General features: G+C 39.4%; 1 protein-coding gene across 3 annotated transcripts in view; it reads right to left on the minus strand.

Moving 5' to 3' along the window:
- Positions 1 to 6,651: 6,651 nt before the first annotated feature.
- The window catches only part of zgc:158260 (uncharacterized protein LOC571389 homolog), a 151,380-nt gene continuing 141,382 nt past the window's right edge, over positions 6,652 to 16,649 (minus strand). For 2 of the 3 annotated variants that reach the window (XM_042100091.1, XM_042100090.1), the window contains 4 exons: positions 16,321 to 16,515; positions 7,303 to 7,446; positions 7,119 to 7,196; positions 6,652 to 6,871 (listed from right to left, as the gene is read on the minus strand). In XM_042100091.1, the coding sequence (XP_041956025.1) occupies positions 6,767 to 6,871; positions 7,119 to 7,196; positions 7,303 to 7,446; positions 16,321 to 16,515 (522 nt within the window). In that variant the 3' untranslated portion in view covers positions 6,652 to 6,766. The remainder of the gene's footprint in view (positions 6,872 to 7,118; positions 7,197 to 7,302; positions 7,447 to 16,320; positions 16,516 to 16,649) is intronic. The other variant, XM_042100092.1, reaches the window with a different exon arrangement.

A 16,649-nucleotide genomic window follows, 5' to 3' on the forward strand; every position in this document is an offset into this window, starting at 1 on the left:
GGTCCTGGCCTATATGCATTTGCATCTTGGACGCGTTTTGATGAGCTTTTCTGTTGTTTAGACATGGTTATAATCACTTAAGGTATCCAAAGTGCATAATACTCCATTGTACTTCATTCAGTTCTTTACGCTGAGTGCCACCAACATGGCCATGCAGCTGGGTTACTGCACGTGACGTCTGTGAAAACCCCTCATTTTAATTGAGGAATTTGTGCATGCCTGTGTCATTAATTTTTTTCACATGTCTTACAACATAAATAATGCATTCATATGCTAGTAATGTCAGAAATATAAGCCTTTTAGAAATGGTTATCGTTACATCTTGCATGTTACATTAAGATGCGCACTCAATCGCGCATCCATACAGGCAAAACGTAGGACTCAAATGTGGCGACAGCACACAAGTTAATAAAACGTTTACAGTGCACTGGCAGTGACTTACTTGACTTAAACCCTTTTGCTCTTTGGGGAGCATAGGTCATTCATGAACTTCCTCCAGGTGGTTCGGTGTTGAGCGATCTTCTCTGCTTCCTTCTTCCTGCAGTGATAGCCTGTTAATGTGAATCGTGGACAATAACCAAAGAAAGGAATTTGCCCCTCCATTCACCAAAGAAAGGCTGTAGTAATGTCTACATGTCTTAACATTATGTAACTAAAGATTACCCTATTCTAGAACTATGAACATACAGAATTCTTAATAACTAAGCAGCATATGATTGATGTTTCAACATCAAAGAGCACGCACTCTTTACATGTTTCTCTTCCTCAGGTTTGGTGTTTTCTTTCTGTCTGCTTCCACCACCTGCAGAACATTCTGGTAATGTTCTTCTCCTCTTGCAGAGCCTATGTAGTCTGTGCTGAGCTTCACATTACGCTCTGCGCTGTCATTGACCTGGTTGGCTGGTCAAAACTGTGAGATGAGCCCAACGCCAGATCTGCCCTCAGACCAGCTCCTTGCTATGTGCAATTCTACTTTTATTTTATTTTTATTTTTTTTAGATTTATTTCACACTACTTGGGCCAAAGGTAGAATACTTTAAAAGCAACATTGGATGTTGATCTTTTATGAAGCCATGAATGAACATAAGTTCATCATGCCTATAATTCAAACATACTGTAGGCTACATGATCAAATAGTTAGGCCTACTGTCAGGCAGACGTAACACCGCTAAATTCTCAGCTTGTTTAGGACCCCACACTGAATGCGTACGAACACTAGTAGGCCTATCACTCTGGGGTGTGGTAGCCTACTCTCTGGGATTTATGCACCAAGGTAACTGAAGTAGCCAATATATTTGTGTCTTGAAATTATGTTTGAAATAAATGTCTTAGAACAAAACACATTGGGTAAGACTTGTATTTTATAAGTTAATGAAAACGAGTTGATTAGTAGTTGAGTTTGTTATCAATAAACTTAACAGCTAATGTCAGGATGAGCAGGAGACTAGGCTACCATAAATCCTCAAATTATGCCCAGTATTGATTGTATTTATAGCCGGACAAATAAAGGTCCCCAAATACAAGATGGGGTAATAATTGCCTACCAGTAGAGCTATCAGTCCAACAGCAAGACATTGTTTTGATTTAACTCCATGAAATAAGACCTCTTCTTAATATTTTAGTATATTGTTGATTGGATTAATACTGTTGGCAAAGAAAAGTCATTTTCCATGGGTCTTGACGTGTTGCCAGAACACCAACCGTATGGACCCCATAGCACAAAATCAATACGCCTTACAAGGCGAAAACGCAGAAAGGCTAGATTCAGCGCTAGCTATCAAGGTAATCTCTTTGATCTAGAAAATATGATTAGACAAATTAGGAAAGAAACTGACCAGGAATTGAATCGTAATGTTAAACCAATGACCTTGCAACCTACTCTTGAATTAAGTTCACCTGAAAGCGTGGAAGTGAATGAATGTGTTGAAGCAGATGTTGAACAATGTGCAGGATTACTAAACCAGATCACCTTGACCTCAGAAATAGTTGATGATTATTGAATGTGAATAAAAGAATGGAAAATGAACCATAACGGCAAACAATGACCTCATAATAAATAATAAAGTGCGATGAATGAAATGTATCATTACAAGTATTTTAGTAGCCTGACCTTGTAAAATCTAGGGAATTATGCATGTAAAGAATTGTATGTCTCAAACTGTGAAATGGGTAAAGTGCCTTAAACTGTTTAAATGAATGTATTCAGAATGCATTGTGTGAAGAGTTAATGCCATAAGTGTTTGTAACCTGTAAGAATGTAACCGATCTCTCTTGATGACTGTAAAAGTGTATGTTGCTAAATGTAATGTGTCACATGGTTATAATTGCCATTGAATGTAAACTGTTTGTGTAACCTCTGGAAACTATCTGTAAACCTGAATGTAATGTATCATCTCCGAAATGTAACCCGGAGAAGTATGTTAATGCGTGTCATCTTAAATTGTAGGTTGAGATCAGTAACTTCTAGAATGTATTAGCCATCGTGAGAATTTTCCCAGCTACCGTGAGAATTTTCCCAGCTAACGTGAGAATATTCCCAGCCATCGTGGGAACTTCTAGAAGGTTCTAAACTGTCGTGGGAAAATAGGATTGATTTGTCTCAGGAATGTGTGGGGGAGGGCAAGTCCACCTAGTATAAATAGGGGTCGAACCAAATGATCGGGGCTGCTTCTTCTTTTTTCTTCTACTGCTACGTGCTTTTTGCTGTTACGCTTGATTGTTAGGATGCGTTGTCCGTACTTCGTTGAGAAGCCAAGTGTTGGAACTTTGTGCCAGGCTGAAGCCGCGGACCGTAACTCCGCACCACCTGTTGCCGGGATCGCACTGCTACTCCGACAGTGAGAGACTGCAGAACGATAATCAGCGGATTTTTTTCCCTTTTTGAGGACTTACTATTTTTTTCCTTATATACCCTTTTTTCTCCGTTGGTGGATTTACTATTGTATTCTCTTCTCCATCTATGGATTACTATTTTTATTGTACTCTCTTTTGTGGATTACTCTTTTTATATTTTCTACAACATTGTAACCTGCAAGTGGATATTACGCCGCATTTTGTAACATCACCAAAGTGCTGAAAAGTAAAGAACTCATTTAACCTTGGCATCCAATTCTTCAAGCAGTATTTTTGTCTTTTCTTGGTTTTTCTACGAATTCCAGCAGGAGGGTAAGATAACTTGACTCTTCTGTGGTTATTCATCTGCTCTGTCTAAGACTTGGGTTAGTTGGACTAATAAAATCTCCATCCTTATAAAACCTGAGCAAGAAGTAGCCTATAACCTGTGTCTCTAGATAAATTCTAGGGTCAAACATCTTCGCACGTTAGCCAACTGTTCGAGACCTAGGCGTAGTCGCTCCTTATTTCATAAACATCTCAATAAATCCACCACGGAAGCCTGATCAACTTCCAAGGGGGATATTTAAAATAGGAGCAATTGGTTATCTGCGCCGCAGAGGGAAGACGTGCGACTGCACTCGACAGTAGGTCCCTGCTATCTACAATAACCTCAAGGGGGTATCGTAGGTCTTAACTGCCTAGGCCTGGGGTTACGTCTGAGAAACGGCTGACGTTGACTAGGTTCTGGGGGTTACCTGCAGGGGGCAACACAGTCTCCAACACTCGCTCTCAAGCTCATTCGCTTGCCGCCCCCTTCGAGCTAGGCTGAAGCATAGGCTACTAAAAAAACACAATTGTTGCCGCGACTAATAAAAAGTAAATCATGCATAATTAAACAATATAAACATAATTAAACAATTCAACAACAATGTAGGCTACTTGCCTACGCAAAAAGGTTTCCAATACAGCAGAGCCCCTGTTCAATGAAAGGCTGCCTTGTCTCGCAATAAACAGCGGTGGAAATCCCGACACTTTTTCAGCTGCATGAAACGTATTAGTGAACCATCAAATACCCCCCAGATTTCAGTGCCCATCAGTCCCAACATTTAGCAATATAATCAAACAGTCCAAAAGTAAATTAAATCCCAAACCAAACCGAAAATGTTATGCTTTTGATAGCCTACCGGTATGCCGCTCTAAACGAAACACATGCCTAAACGCAGGTTATAAATTAAAAAAAAGCCTGCCTCGAATACCAGCCTGCCCCAAATAAAGGTCCTGTGCTTCGCGCAGCCTAAGTAAATAAAAGACCCCAGTCATAATTTGTGGATTTACGCTAAGCAAGTAGACTGGATTATTTTATGATGGTTGGTAGACAAACTGGCTTCAGATATCCAACCGAGTGAATACGAGATTGTGTAGTCTTAGATGGCTGTGGTTAGTGATGTGATGCTGTTAATGGGGAGTTTTACATAGCTAGCTTAAACATAGGTTTAGCGTACCTATAAGGCTTTTTTTTCCTTAGTGAGGGGGACAACGGCCGTCTCTTCAGCATTGCGGGGGACATATCCCCCACGCCCCCCGTGCTGCCAGTGCGCCTGTCGGGCAGTGTCGTTGATCTGTATTGTTGAAAACTTAAAACAATTTAAAAGAATTGTGAAATATTCGGCCTGTTATACAAGCAGAACTAAACTATGTTTTGGGGAAATATTAGACTCACTTTTACAGTCTATAGGCCTTTATAGGCCTCTATAGGTCTATAGAGAGATGCGCTAAAGCATAGCCAGGTATGTTGCGATTGCGGATAGTCCGTCCTATGCACCAAAACTTTTTACAATGTAACAAAATATTTAAAAATCATCAAGTTATTAAAATCTCTATTATGTAGCACAGATAATACAAGAGTATATTAGTCAGAGCTAGTGAGCGGAGCTGAGTGGTGCGCCAGGCCCCCCAAACAGGCCAGTGTGCCCCCCCAACTCTCCAGAGTTCTCTCCCTGGCATAAAAAACATCTAAAAATTATTACGGCTATGATTGAAATTAAATCCATGTTGAACACTTAGCCTACTCAAAATGAAACATGACAAGGACTGACACGTGTGTCAACTATGCTACTGTTGATTGTGTGCGCAAATTGTGTGATGAAGAAGGATTCTGCACACTCTGACAACGTTGCCGTGAGTGCCACCGATACATTTACCACCACTCCTGCATAGGAACTTCAGTAACAGGTCTCAAGATAGATCTGGGAAGATAATGGAAAATACAAGGTTTTTCACGTTTCTGACCGCAGGATGACCCAAGCTGAAGGCATGAGCTGTTGATCTAAATAGCAGAAACCGTAAATACAGGGCCAAACTGACACGTCACATTTCCTATATTTTCCAATATTGTCCAGTGCTAACAGAGTTTAGTAAGCGGGGCTGAGCAGTGCGAATGTCCTGCTCTTCACTCAGGTGGCTGTTTACTCCGCCGCTCCTCCGCTCAAATTCGTGTCAGGTCGCTCCACTCAATTTCGCTCCCCACCAAAATCATCCCGCTCCAGTGTAATTGCTCCACACTCGCTCCAATTTAAAAGAGGGAGAAATAATCTACTACCCAAATTCTCACCTTAAACAGAAAACCCAAAGAACTAAGAGCACTGGCAATATATTTCACTCATAGAACATTTATTTTAAAAGATAGTGCAGCACCGATAGTGCAACAACAAACAAGCTTGGCAACGTCAATACACATAAGCCTAAAACTAAAGGGATCAGTGGGATTAATTGCTTAAAGAATACAGGCTTAGCATCCAAGTTTTACTTAGCCTTCTACTTGATATGAAGCGTATTCAAATTGCTCACATTTTTCATTTCTCTCCATAGCACACTCTCATGTTTCCGCGAAATGTGTGTTAGATTCCAAAATTAATCTTTACTCACTGAAACAGTACATGTCCCTACATTGTTCTTGCTCTACATTGTTACTATTATACCATAGTATCTAGTTGTTTTGTCAGTTTCCTTTCTAAAATATTTAGTGAATTCCATCTCCATCAACAAACTTACTATGGCCAATATCTTTGAAATTTAAAGGTCTTCGTTTTATTACGAAGACATGAATTCTGGGTGGATTTGGGCATGCCTCAGACTTGTGGTGTGAGCGGTATTGGAGCGAAATTGGAGCGGAACAGAGCGGCTGCTCCGGCCTCCAAATTAAAAAGCGCTCCGTGCTCCAACAAAATTCCATCCGCTTTGCTCCTCGTTGCCGCTCACTAGCTCTGATATTAGTCAGTCATTTTTATTTGATAATGTTTTTAATTTTAAGGCCCACCCACCATTGGTCTGGGATCCTGGCGCCGTGCCTGCTAAAAGACAAAGAAAGTGACTTCGGATTGACTTCCAGGTCACAGAAATCACAGAAATTAAATATTAAAATCAGTTTCAGCCCTGAAGCCGTTTTTAAAATGTTCTATGCTTGATCTAACCATATAACCAAAAAAGTCTGAAAAACAAAGCATTATTTGTTTGTTTGTACATTCTTAAACAAATAAAAGTCAGCTTTATTGTCAATTTCTTCACATATACTAGACATGCAGAGGAATTGAAATTGCGTTTCTCTCTATCCCTCTAATGAAATAACTGAGAATTCCTATATGCATAAAAGTAATTTACTTTTGTACAGTCTCCTACTAGTCGTTTATTTAAATAAGACAGTGTTGGGAAACACTGTTCCCTAGTCATCTTGGTCTGGTCACAAATAGGCTAATTATTTTACAAAGGTTGACGTATGTAGTGATCGCTCTTTGTCTGAAGAATGACACTGACACAATATTCTGTGATCATATTTTATTTTCCCATGTCCTTGACATCTATGGTAGATGTCCAAAAGAAGTCCAATAATTCGGTCCACCAGCATTTTTGCTCTTCCTCTGAACCTTACTGGAGATCATATTGAAATGACTGTTCCTCTCTGCATTGACATGGATCCAGTTGTGTCTGTTCCTCTGCCCTTATTTTCTTTGTCCTCCTCTGAGATTAGAGCTCTGAGGAACTTGGGGAAGAGATTTAATTTGACCATTATGGCATCCACATGTCATTGTATTTCAAACAACGTGTTTTCCCTGTAAACATTACAATGCAAACCTGGAGTTTTCATATGTAGGTTTTGGCTTTTTCCGCAGATTTTGTGCTTGGCCCCCAAAAATGTATAAACACAATAGGGGTCCTATGCCGCTATGCTGCTTGGCCCCCAATTATCCATTCATGTAAAGAAATTCAGGTTGAGTGGTTGTTCTTACCCTGGGTATTCTGAGACCCTTGCTTGCAATAAATTGCCTCAGCGCCAGTGTTCCATGCAGCTGTTTAAGCTCATCATCCTACTCAAAAGAAAAGATAAACTGATGGCCAAAGGTATTATATTTTGTAATATTGTAACATTCTTGACAAAACTGGAAAGGATTACCATTGCATAATCAAACCCACCATTGCACTGGGTTGCTCATAGAACAACATGTCCTCCTCTAGTGCAGAAGGGTCTCTCAGTGGCTCATTAGAGAGTCTTTTCTTCCATAGTTTAGGATCAAGGTACCATGCACCAAATTTGGTCTTTTTGCTTTTAGTTTGAAACTGTGAAGATATAAGCAAGCAAAACAAGCATTATTTTCATAATGTGATGACCACTCTCATCACTGTACCACAACAATAAAATGACTACAGCAACCTTTATCATTGGAAAGCTTAGGGTGTGCAATATGCATGTAAAACAGCATCAGGCAAAATGGCCACAGACGAAAAGCTGTCAGTCAGGTAGATGGAAAGGCATCAGGTCTAAGGAAAACGGTCTCAGACAAAACGGATTCAGACAAAAAGGTCTCAGAGCAGGGAGCCGGTTCTGCGCTAATGTTCGCTAGTTCGCAGTAATGGTGTGTACTCATATTGACAGGTGATTGTGATATTGAACAGTACTTCCCAGAATACTTATTAGCTTTCTGGCTAGCTAGCTTAAGAACCTTCGCAACGTTGCCAGTTTGTTATTGTCAAGTGAACACTCTCAATTTAGAAGTCTTGAGTTCCAAAGTGGGAACCTTCCCATTTTCCAGCAGCATGAATGCATGATAATACAGTACACAACATATGTTCATCTTTTCTTACAGCTTAGTAGAGAAAATGGTTGGTGTTATATTACCTAACTTATCGAAACAACGCCTCTGTATAGATAGGATACTAGCTAGTTAATTAGCTGGATACTGCCAACCAGGGTATGCAAGTCTAGCTTCCAAAGCTGTTTATAATGTTACCTTTTGAATGATCCCGTATTATACTTCTTTTTCAAGTCAAAATAGACCTAAAAAATAGGTCCCTGAAACTGCAAAATTCCTAGACTCAGATTACACATTATCAGCAGCTCCATTCTTGCCAATTTCAGTTCCTTTCAGAATAGGCTGTTTCTGGGGCCTGTTGCCTTAAATGCAAATGAGCCGTCGTTGGCCACGCCCCACCTCGGAACTGATTCCATGTTAACATCAACGGACAGCATGGTCGAAAGCCAGAGAATACGAGTCGGTGACACAGCAACAGAGGGTTCTCCACCAGAGAGCATCAGACTGCCAGTGATGAAATGCAATTTGTTATGGAGGAATAATAAAGAATGTGTGACAAACGTCATTCCCGGTTCTGTTTGAATGTCAGTACTAAAATAGACTAGCCAATTGGAGTTTAGCCGAAACGTCTGCTAAATACAATAACCATAGCAGAATCAATTCAGACACCTGCATGTATGATGTAACATGGCCTAACAATGTGAAATGATAAGGGGGAAAACTTTATTTGGGTCGGTATACATATAAGCCCAGTAGAGGTGATGTAGCCTATTCCAGAATTTAAAAGCATTGTGAGCCTACTACCACGTTGCCCGGGTCATTTCCAGCATAGGCTAGGCCAGGGGTTCCCAAACTTTTCCACAACAAGGCCCCTAAATACCACTAGGTTCTGGCCAAGGACCCCCTTGATGTGTTATTAAACCTATCGACAATACTACGGCAAATATAAAAATACTAGTGCTGTCAAACGATTAAAATGTTTAAATCACGATTAATCGCTGAATTCCTATAGTTAATCACGATTAATCACATATTTTATTGCATGATTAAAATTCTATTATTTTGCATTTCTGAACTTTCCAGGAGTCCATGTTAACAATATAAAGCAATTATTATTGTGTGTGATTAGGATTCAAATGAAAGCAAAGCTAGTTACTTCATTAACTTAACTTTAAGACGTAGGTCTATTTGATTATTTCAAATCAAATTTTAAAAGATGTGCAGCAGACCTGAGGAGACACAATATATTCTTCAGAAATATAGCTAATAAAGGGCATAACAAACATAAAATACTATATTCATTATCTTTGAGTTCAGTTGAAAATAAGGAACTTTTTGACATGAGTGCACTGACATTTTATAGGCCTACAGTCTGGTGCACTGTCACTTGCCACACACATCAGCGCCAAAGTTTTTAACACGCAAACACTGGATGAACAATGGATTTTATGGAGTGGCGTCGACCAAATATAACTGAATCGTGATTTACACGGCGGCAAAGTGCGATGCTGGTGTGCAGAGTTGTATTGAAAAGAATGGAATCTAATGTACAGTAAATGAATGTCGAAAGCAGAGTGTCATGTCGGCATCGGTGTCTACAGCAATTTAAAACACTATTCAGCTGACCGGGAGTTCAGAATTGCGTTGGTGTTTATTGTACGAATCTACTCTTTGGCCGGCTCGTAAGCCCAAACAAGTGTGTGCAGCATGCCTTTACGTAGCCTACTAAAGGCGCATCATCATAAGGCTACATTTAATCTGCATCACGCCCCATTTTAGCGGAAAACAAGTTAACATACATATATCATTGATTCTAATGGGAAAGCCTAATCACACCTTGACGTTACATCTAGTTGTTCATTTACATGCCATTCAATAATTTTACTAACACGGCAGTTATAAAGAACTAGAAAAGCATTTCCTGAAGGAAATACAGTGCATGAAAATGCAAAAAATATGATGTAAAATATCATACAGAGTAAAAACAAACTATATTGGTTGCTAGGTAGATGAGGTTTAATATAGTTGGAATGACTGGGCAGTGAAATAGGTGGATAGTTTAAATGGTTAAATTATTTGCTAGGTAGATAGTTGACGATAACTGACAGTTGGAATGGCTCTAATGTTTGCTAGCAGTTATGCTAACTATGTTATCAAAGATAATAATGCTAACCAAGTTACTTAGAGGGTTAAGGCTGCCAGTCTTATGACGTCATTTTCTATATTTTTGATATGTTGCTGAGCATATCATAAACAGCAAAGAAAAGTGATTGATAATGACTGACTGACTACTATTGTGTTACATGCTTCAAATGTAAAGCACTTTGAGCTGCATTCTGTGTATGAAAGGTGCTATACAAATAAAGCTTTATTATTATTTATTATTATTAACTTAGTTAACTTAGCTAATGTTTTCATTTTTAGTAGTTATGCTAACTAGCTTTTTAGTAGTTATGCTAACATGGTAACTATGCTAACCATGTGACTTAGCTAACCTAGCTAATCATTTTTAGTAGCTATGCTAACTATGCTAACACGCATGCTAACTATGCTAATATGTTAACTATGTTAACCATGTGACTTAGCTAACTTAGTTAGCATAACTACTAAAAATGATTAGCTAAGTTAGCTAAGTCACATGGTTAGCATAGTTAGCATATTAGTATAGTAAGCATGCGTATTAGCATAGTTAGCATAGCTACTAAAAATGATTAGCTAGGTTAGCTAAGTCACATGGTTAACATAGTTAGCATTGCTAACATGCTAGTTAACATAGTTAGCATAACTACTAAAAATGATTAGCTATGTTAACTAGCATGCTAGCAATGCTAACATGCTAACTATGTTAACCATGTGACTTAGCTAACCTAGCTAATCATTTTTAGTAGCTCTGTTAACTATGCTAACTAGCATGCTAATATGCTAACTATGTTAACCATGTGACTTAGCTAACCTAGCTAATCATTTTTAGTAATCATGCTAACTAGCATGCTAGCAATGCTAACATGCTAACTATGCTAACCGTGGGGCCAGTTCTCCAAAACGTTCTTATCGCTAAGTAGTTCTTAACCTATTCCTTAACTCTCTTAACGTTATGGCACGATTCCCGACACGTTCGTACGCTAAGTATATCTTCTGTAAGTCACGTAAGGTCACGCAAGTTCGTAAGGTTGGTCTGGACCATTCGTAAGCTCTCTCTTAGCGTTGTTTGAGCTCTCAAGACGCTAGTCGCCGCCACTGTGCAGCTCAGTACAAGTCAAACTATGGTAGGCCGACAGTATGTTGACAATGTTGTGGCTCAACGATGATTTTATGTTATGGACATTTTAAGACTAATAAAATATGTTCGCAATGGATGCAGGCCTATTTATGAAGTTTACTTTATTTGGTATCAGAACTAATATGGTGGTAAGCCTAGGCTATTTAGTAATGTCATTAAAGCGTTCAAATTGGCAATCACTTTTGATAATTAAAAGCTGGCAAAGAATTTGCCTCTAAATGGCTAAGATCTATAAATGGGTAAGCATGGTGGTGTCCAGTAAGCGACCAACTAGGCCTATGGCAGTGATCCAACGTGTCCTTGTATTGAATCAAAAACGCTGTGTAGTCCATGTCGCTCCATAGCTCTTTTTTGTTGCTGTTGCACAAGTTATTCCGAAAGCTGGAAAACAGTGTCACCTTGCGCAAGCTCACCTCGTCCAGCAAAACTTCAAGTTCCTCTGACGAGAAGCTTGGTGCCCTTTTTTTACGTTGCTTCCCCACCATACTGTATCTAAATCTCTCTCTGTTCATTGTCTGAGGTTGCTTATTATTGAAAACATTAACCAATGGCATTTTTTTTATTTGAACCTTGAATTTCCCCTGGGGATCAATAAAGTATCTATCTATCAATACCGCATTAAACAGACTGCAGCTGCTTGCCAATCAATTATAATTGTAAGATACCTTACCATTAATATAAAAGTGTATTACATCATTTTAAGAAGTTGTTAAACCCATGTCAAGAAGCGGCACAAGTGGCACAACGGGATAAGGAGGGTGGATGATTAGCGAGGGATAGGCCTACCCGGTTAGTCTACCCATCACAACATATCGTGTGAACATATTACTGACAATGATAATTTAGTTAATAGTTTATATTTTACTGATAACTTATTACTACTCATAACTATCTTAAAATAAATGTTACTGGAATAATTTGAGAAATGTTTCATTTGCATAGAACGTGTTGTGTTTCTTAACGCCGTCATGCACCTTCTCGTGAAGTAGAAAATCGATTCCTGAGCAATCGATGCCAACTAATTCAGCACCTTCACTTGGGACAGCGCCTTTGTAACGTCGAACGTAAGAGGCAGTGTGATTAGAAGCTTCCTAAGGGACACTTCGGGGAACACACTTAGTAACATAAACAACTTTGGTAAGATATATCTTTTGAGTCTTCTTGCCGCGCTAAGAGTGAGCGTTATTGGGGAACCGGCCCCATGTTACTTAGCTAACTTAGCTAATCATTTTTAGCAGTTTTGCTAAAAATGCTAGCAATGTTAGCAATGCTAACATGTTAACTATGCTAACTAGCTACAGTGGGTAGGAGTTATAGTTGATGACAAGTAACAGTTACAATGGCTGAACAGTTAAAAAGTTCAGTAGTTTAAAGGGTTAAATTGTAGCCTGGCGGGCCATCCTATATCATTGAAATGTATAGTCTGGAATCGAACCATTTACCTCGCTTAATCCAAGGGGCGGGCAGAGAATTGTCTTTCAAACTGCCTAGGCATGCAATAGGCCAGCGCTACGACCATATCCGTATCCGGTCGGCAAAACGGCAAATACATCCATCTTCGAAAGGAATTACTTTAGTGCATTGTGTTGCTCAACTTTCAAAGAAAAGCACAAGTCCAACTTTGAATGTTAGCATGCTTTCCTCATGGGGGGCGGTAACCTTTCCGAACGTCTTAACTGACTGTATGTATCGGGAAAGAAGGAACATTGGAGAACGCCACATGAAAATACATCTTTGGTAAGTATTTATCATATGGGTATTGTTGGATTTACAACACGGTTACAATGTCTACTTAACTTTACGCGTTGAAACTAAGACCAGCATTAACCTTTCCCGATTCCCACTGACACTAGTAAATGACGTTAGGCGTTGTGGACTTCAGCAGCCAATGAGAATTGGACTTCAGCCCCTGAATTTTCTGATTGGTTGATGAATTGTGGAACAAACGTAACGTTGTCGACAGTTTTGAGCAAGCACACAGATGAAGTTGAGCGAGCGCGACAGAGATCTCCATGTACAGTGAAACTGAAAGAAACGGGGCTAATGTTGCACATATTGAAATTAGCAAACAGGCAAACATGGATTCCTGTTTGCTCAACTACAAGTTTTTTTGTGCTCGAGTTTCATTTTTCCTCAAAATATAATTTGTGTGCTCGCTCAAAATATTTTTCTGTGCTCAAATTGTGCTATTGCTCGCTCATAAAAGTGGAACAAATGTAACTCCATAGAAATATTGTTGCGAGGACTTTTATTTTGAAACAGTTTTGGGCAGAGGAAACAGTTGAATAGGATGTGTAGTCTTAATTGACCCAGATTGTATGCTTAAAGCCTGAGGCTGCAGGTGGCCTGAATACCTGCCATAGGATTCTAATTGCTTAATGGCCGTATTATGATGTCATAATCGGCAATGTTAAGTCTATGGGGATTTTTAAAAAGTTTTTCTTTAATAGTTTAAAAAGTATAAAAGTTTCAAAGTTGAAAAGACATAGCAGCTTGGTCCGTTTGAAGACCTACGTTACAAAGTTTGAACGAAGTTTCTAAGTTAAACTGTTCAAGAGCGTGGATCAATTGCGTACGGAAAAAGTGGTAAGCGGAATAATAATAAGTTGTTGTTGTTGTTGCCTTGGAAGAACAGTAATTTTCATGCACTGTAATTATGTGTATGTAACTTACTCATGTCGAAACGATGCAGGCTACATTACAACCCATTCAGCACGTACTAGCTTCACTTACCATATCCCATGTAAAACGGTTAGCTTGCTAGCTAGCTAACTGTGGAAGTTCAGTATAACAGGCATAGCCAATTATCTCACCTAGTTGTAGGAAAAAGGCTACGTTCATATTACAAGTGATAGAATGAATGTGTGACTTATGTTTAGTTGATGTTATGACATGTAAAGTTAAGCTTGCCGAACTTAGTTATAGTCAGCCACAGGCAGTTTGACTGTACATTCGTGACACTCCTGTTAGGCTAAACTGGAAAGAGCAAAAAATAGGAACATAATGGTCACATCAATCCCATAAACACACAGATAACTCTTACACAAACCTTATTTTGTGCCTTTTATTCACGTTTGTTTCAAGATTTAGTAAGTATAACTCCTTTTCGCTCCCCACTTCTATGCAGCATAGGTTTCCATTATCCAAACAGCTCCCTTTCCCCTAAAAGGGGGCGTGTACATGCAGCACGGTCTAGCTAGATCCAGTGTGGTGTTGTAGTTGTTCTAACGTTACTAGTTGTTGCAACAGCTTGTGAAAAAACTACAAAGTTTGTCACACCAAAAAGAACGTTAATCTCACGATAAAACAATTGACGCCGTTAAAATAGGTTTACGTTAACGCCGTTAATAACGCGTTTAACTGACAGCACTAAAAAATACATTAAGCTAATCCTAATAATTATTTTAGCCACAAGCACTTTGCGATGGATCATACAGTGTGTAAAAATTGTATTTGGGGCTTTCTGCTATGAGAGCTATCACTCTACTATTATTCCAAGTCATTATCATGGGAAATATAATGTTCAGATATGCGTCACATTATTATAATGCCATTGTATAACAATCCTCATAGTAATAGTAAGTATTACTTACTATTACATAGTAATTTTAAACTTTTCAAATGTATTTATTTGTTGCTTTTATTTTTCCTTCCAACTTGCTGAGGCCCCCCTGGCACCCCCTCGCGGCCCCCCACTCGCGTCATATTGCTTAAATATGCCAACAAGAAGAAGCCGTGTCTTGTGGAGTTTCTGTTTGTATACTTGAAATATGGATGATATCAGGTGCGTAAAAGATGTTTTGTGTATTTTGTGTAGCCTAGCCTACTGTTGATACTCTTTCGCATGGTACTGGTTGGAAATGATAGGCTACGATGTTTTTTTGTAAGAAAAAAAGAGGACAGGCAACGTTTCATTTAATATGGCCCCTTTAATACCATCAGTGAAAATATGTAATGTCTACGACACTGCTTTAAACTCCCATATTTTCCTAGGGTTAGGTTTTTTGTAAGAAAAAAAGAGGACAGGCAACATTTCGTAGGCAGGCAACAGGCAGGCAACGTAAAGATATATATAAACTGAGGCAGTTTAGTCTGAGACTGTTTACCTGACTCGCATGATGTTGTTTTACCTATATATATATATATAAGTATAAGTATAAGTATATATACTTTTTTGATCCTGTGAGGGAAATTTGGTCTCTGCATTTAACCCAATCAGTGAATTACAGCACACAGTGAGGTGAAGCACACACTAATCCCAGCGCAGTGAGCTGCCTGCTACAATGGCGGCGCTTGGGGAGCAGTGAGGGGTTAGGTGCCTTGCTCAAGGGCACTTCAGCCGCAGCCCACTGGTCGGGGCTCGAACCGGCAACCCTCCGGTTACAAGTCCAGAGTGCTAACCAGTGGGCCACGGCTACCTGATTTTCCTGACACTTGACACTTTGTTGACAATGTAATTCCATAAACATGACAGGTTTTCCCTAGACCTGATAGCTTTTCATCTGATGTCTGAGACGTTACTGTAAAATTCCGTAAACTTGACAGGTTTTCCTGAGACCTGATACCTTTTCATCTGATGTCTGACACTAGGGTTGGGCCGATGATATTATCATCCATCGGGATGCCACACCCACACTCTGACAGACACACACTAATTCTACAGACCTTGCTTTAACATAAAACATAAAAACTTTGCAGGGGTTCCCTGGAATTGAAATTAAGCATGGGACTGATGTCCACTGCGCGTCGTGGCCGCATTACAACCTCGATTGTGCGTTTATTTTCGGATAATCTAATGGAGTGTCGTCCATTATCCCTTACTAATAACACAGTAACAACTGATGACCTGACGTGCAGGTCATGAGATACGTAGCGTATGAGGTTTGTACAGACTACTGAAGATTTTAGATGAGCGACTGCGACATGTCTTACGTTTTTTTGCTAGGCCCAGTGCATGCTGGCAATGCGGAATATTACGCTGGACAGTGCACATGCATGCAGATTGTTTTTTTCTGTCCATCATTTGTACAGATTGCACTGGAGCAGATCTTGCACACCACTTCGGTATTTCTGTATTAATGTAAAGACATATAGTAAGAAGTGTAACATAGTTAGCTTTACCCCATGTAGGTCAGAATCCTTCAAGAGGGTGTCAGTTGTAAGAAATCTGCCATGTTCCATTGCTGAACGTAACTCCTCTGGTATGTTGCTGGGTTTAATCACTTCAATAGGGAAGATTAGAGAGGGTTTCTTCTCATAGCCACTAACAAATAGGCCTAACACAGTAGAATCTGTAAGATTGTTTGTGTCGCCACCCTGTAAAAATAGAACAGAAGATAGTTTCCTCAGCAGAGTTGATGATTATCTCACAGAGCCTGGTAGTTTTGGGAAAGCAACCAAATTAGGGAAGCATTAATCCAATCCTAATAAGTACTGATCTGAGTGGTGAA

This window comes from Alosa sapidissima, chromosome 8, assembly GCF_018492685.1.
Source record: "Alosa sapidissima isolate fAloSap1 chromosome 8, fAloSap1.pri, whole genome shotgun sequence".
Lineage (NCBI taxonomy): Eukaryota > Metazoa > Chordata > Actinopteri > Clupeiformes > Clupeidae > Alosa > Alosa sapidissima.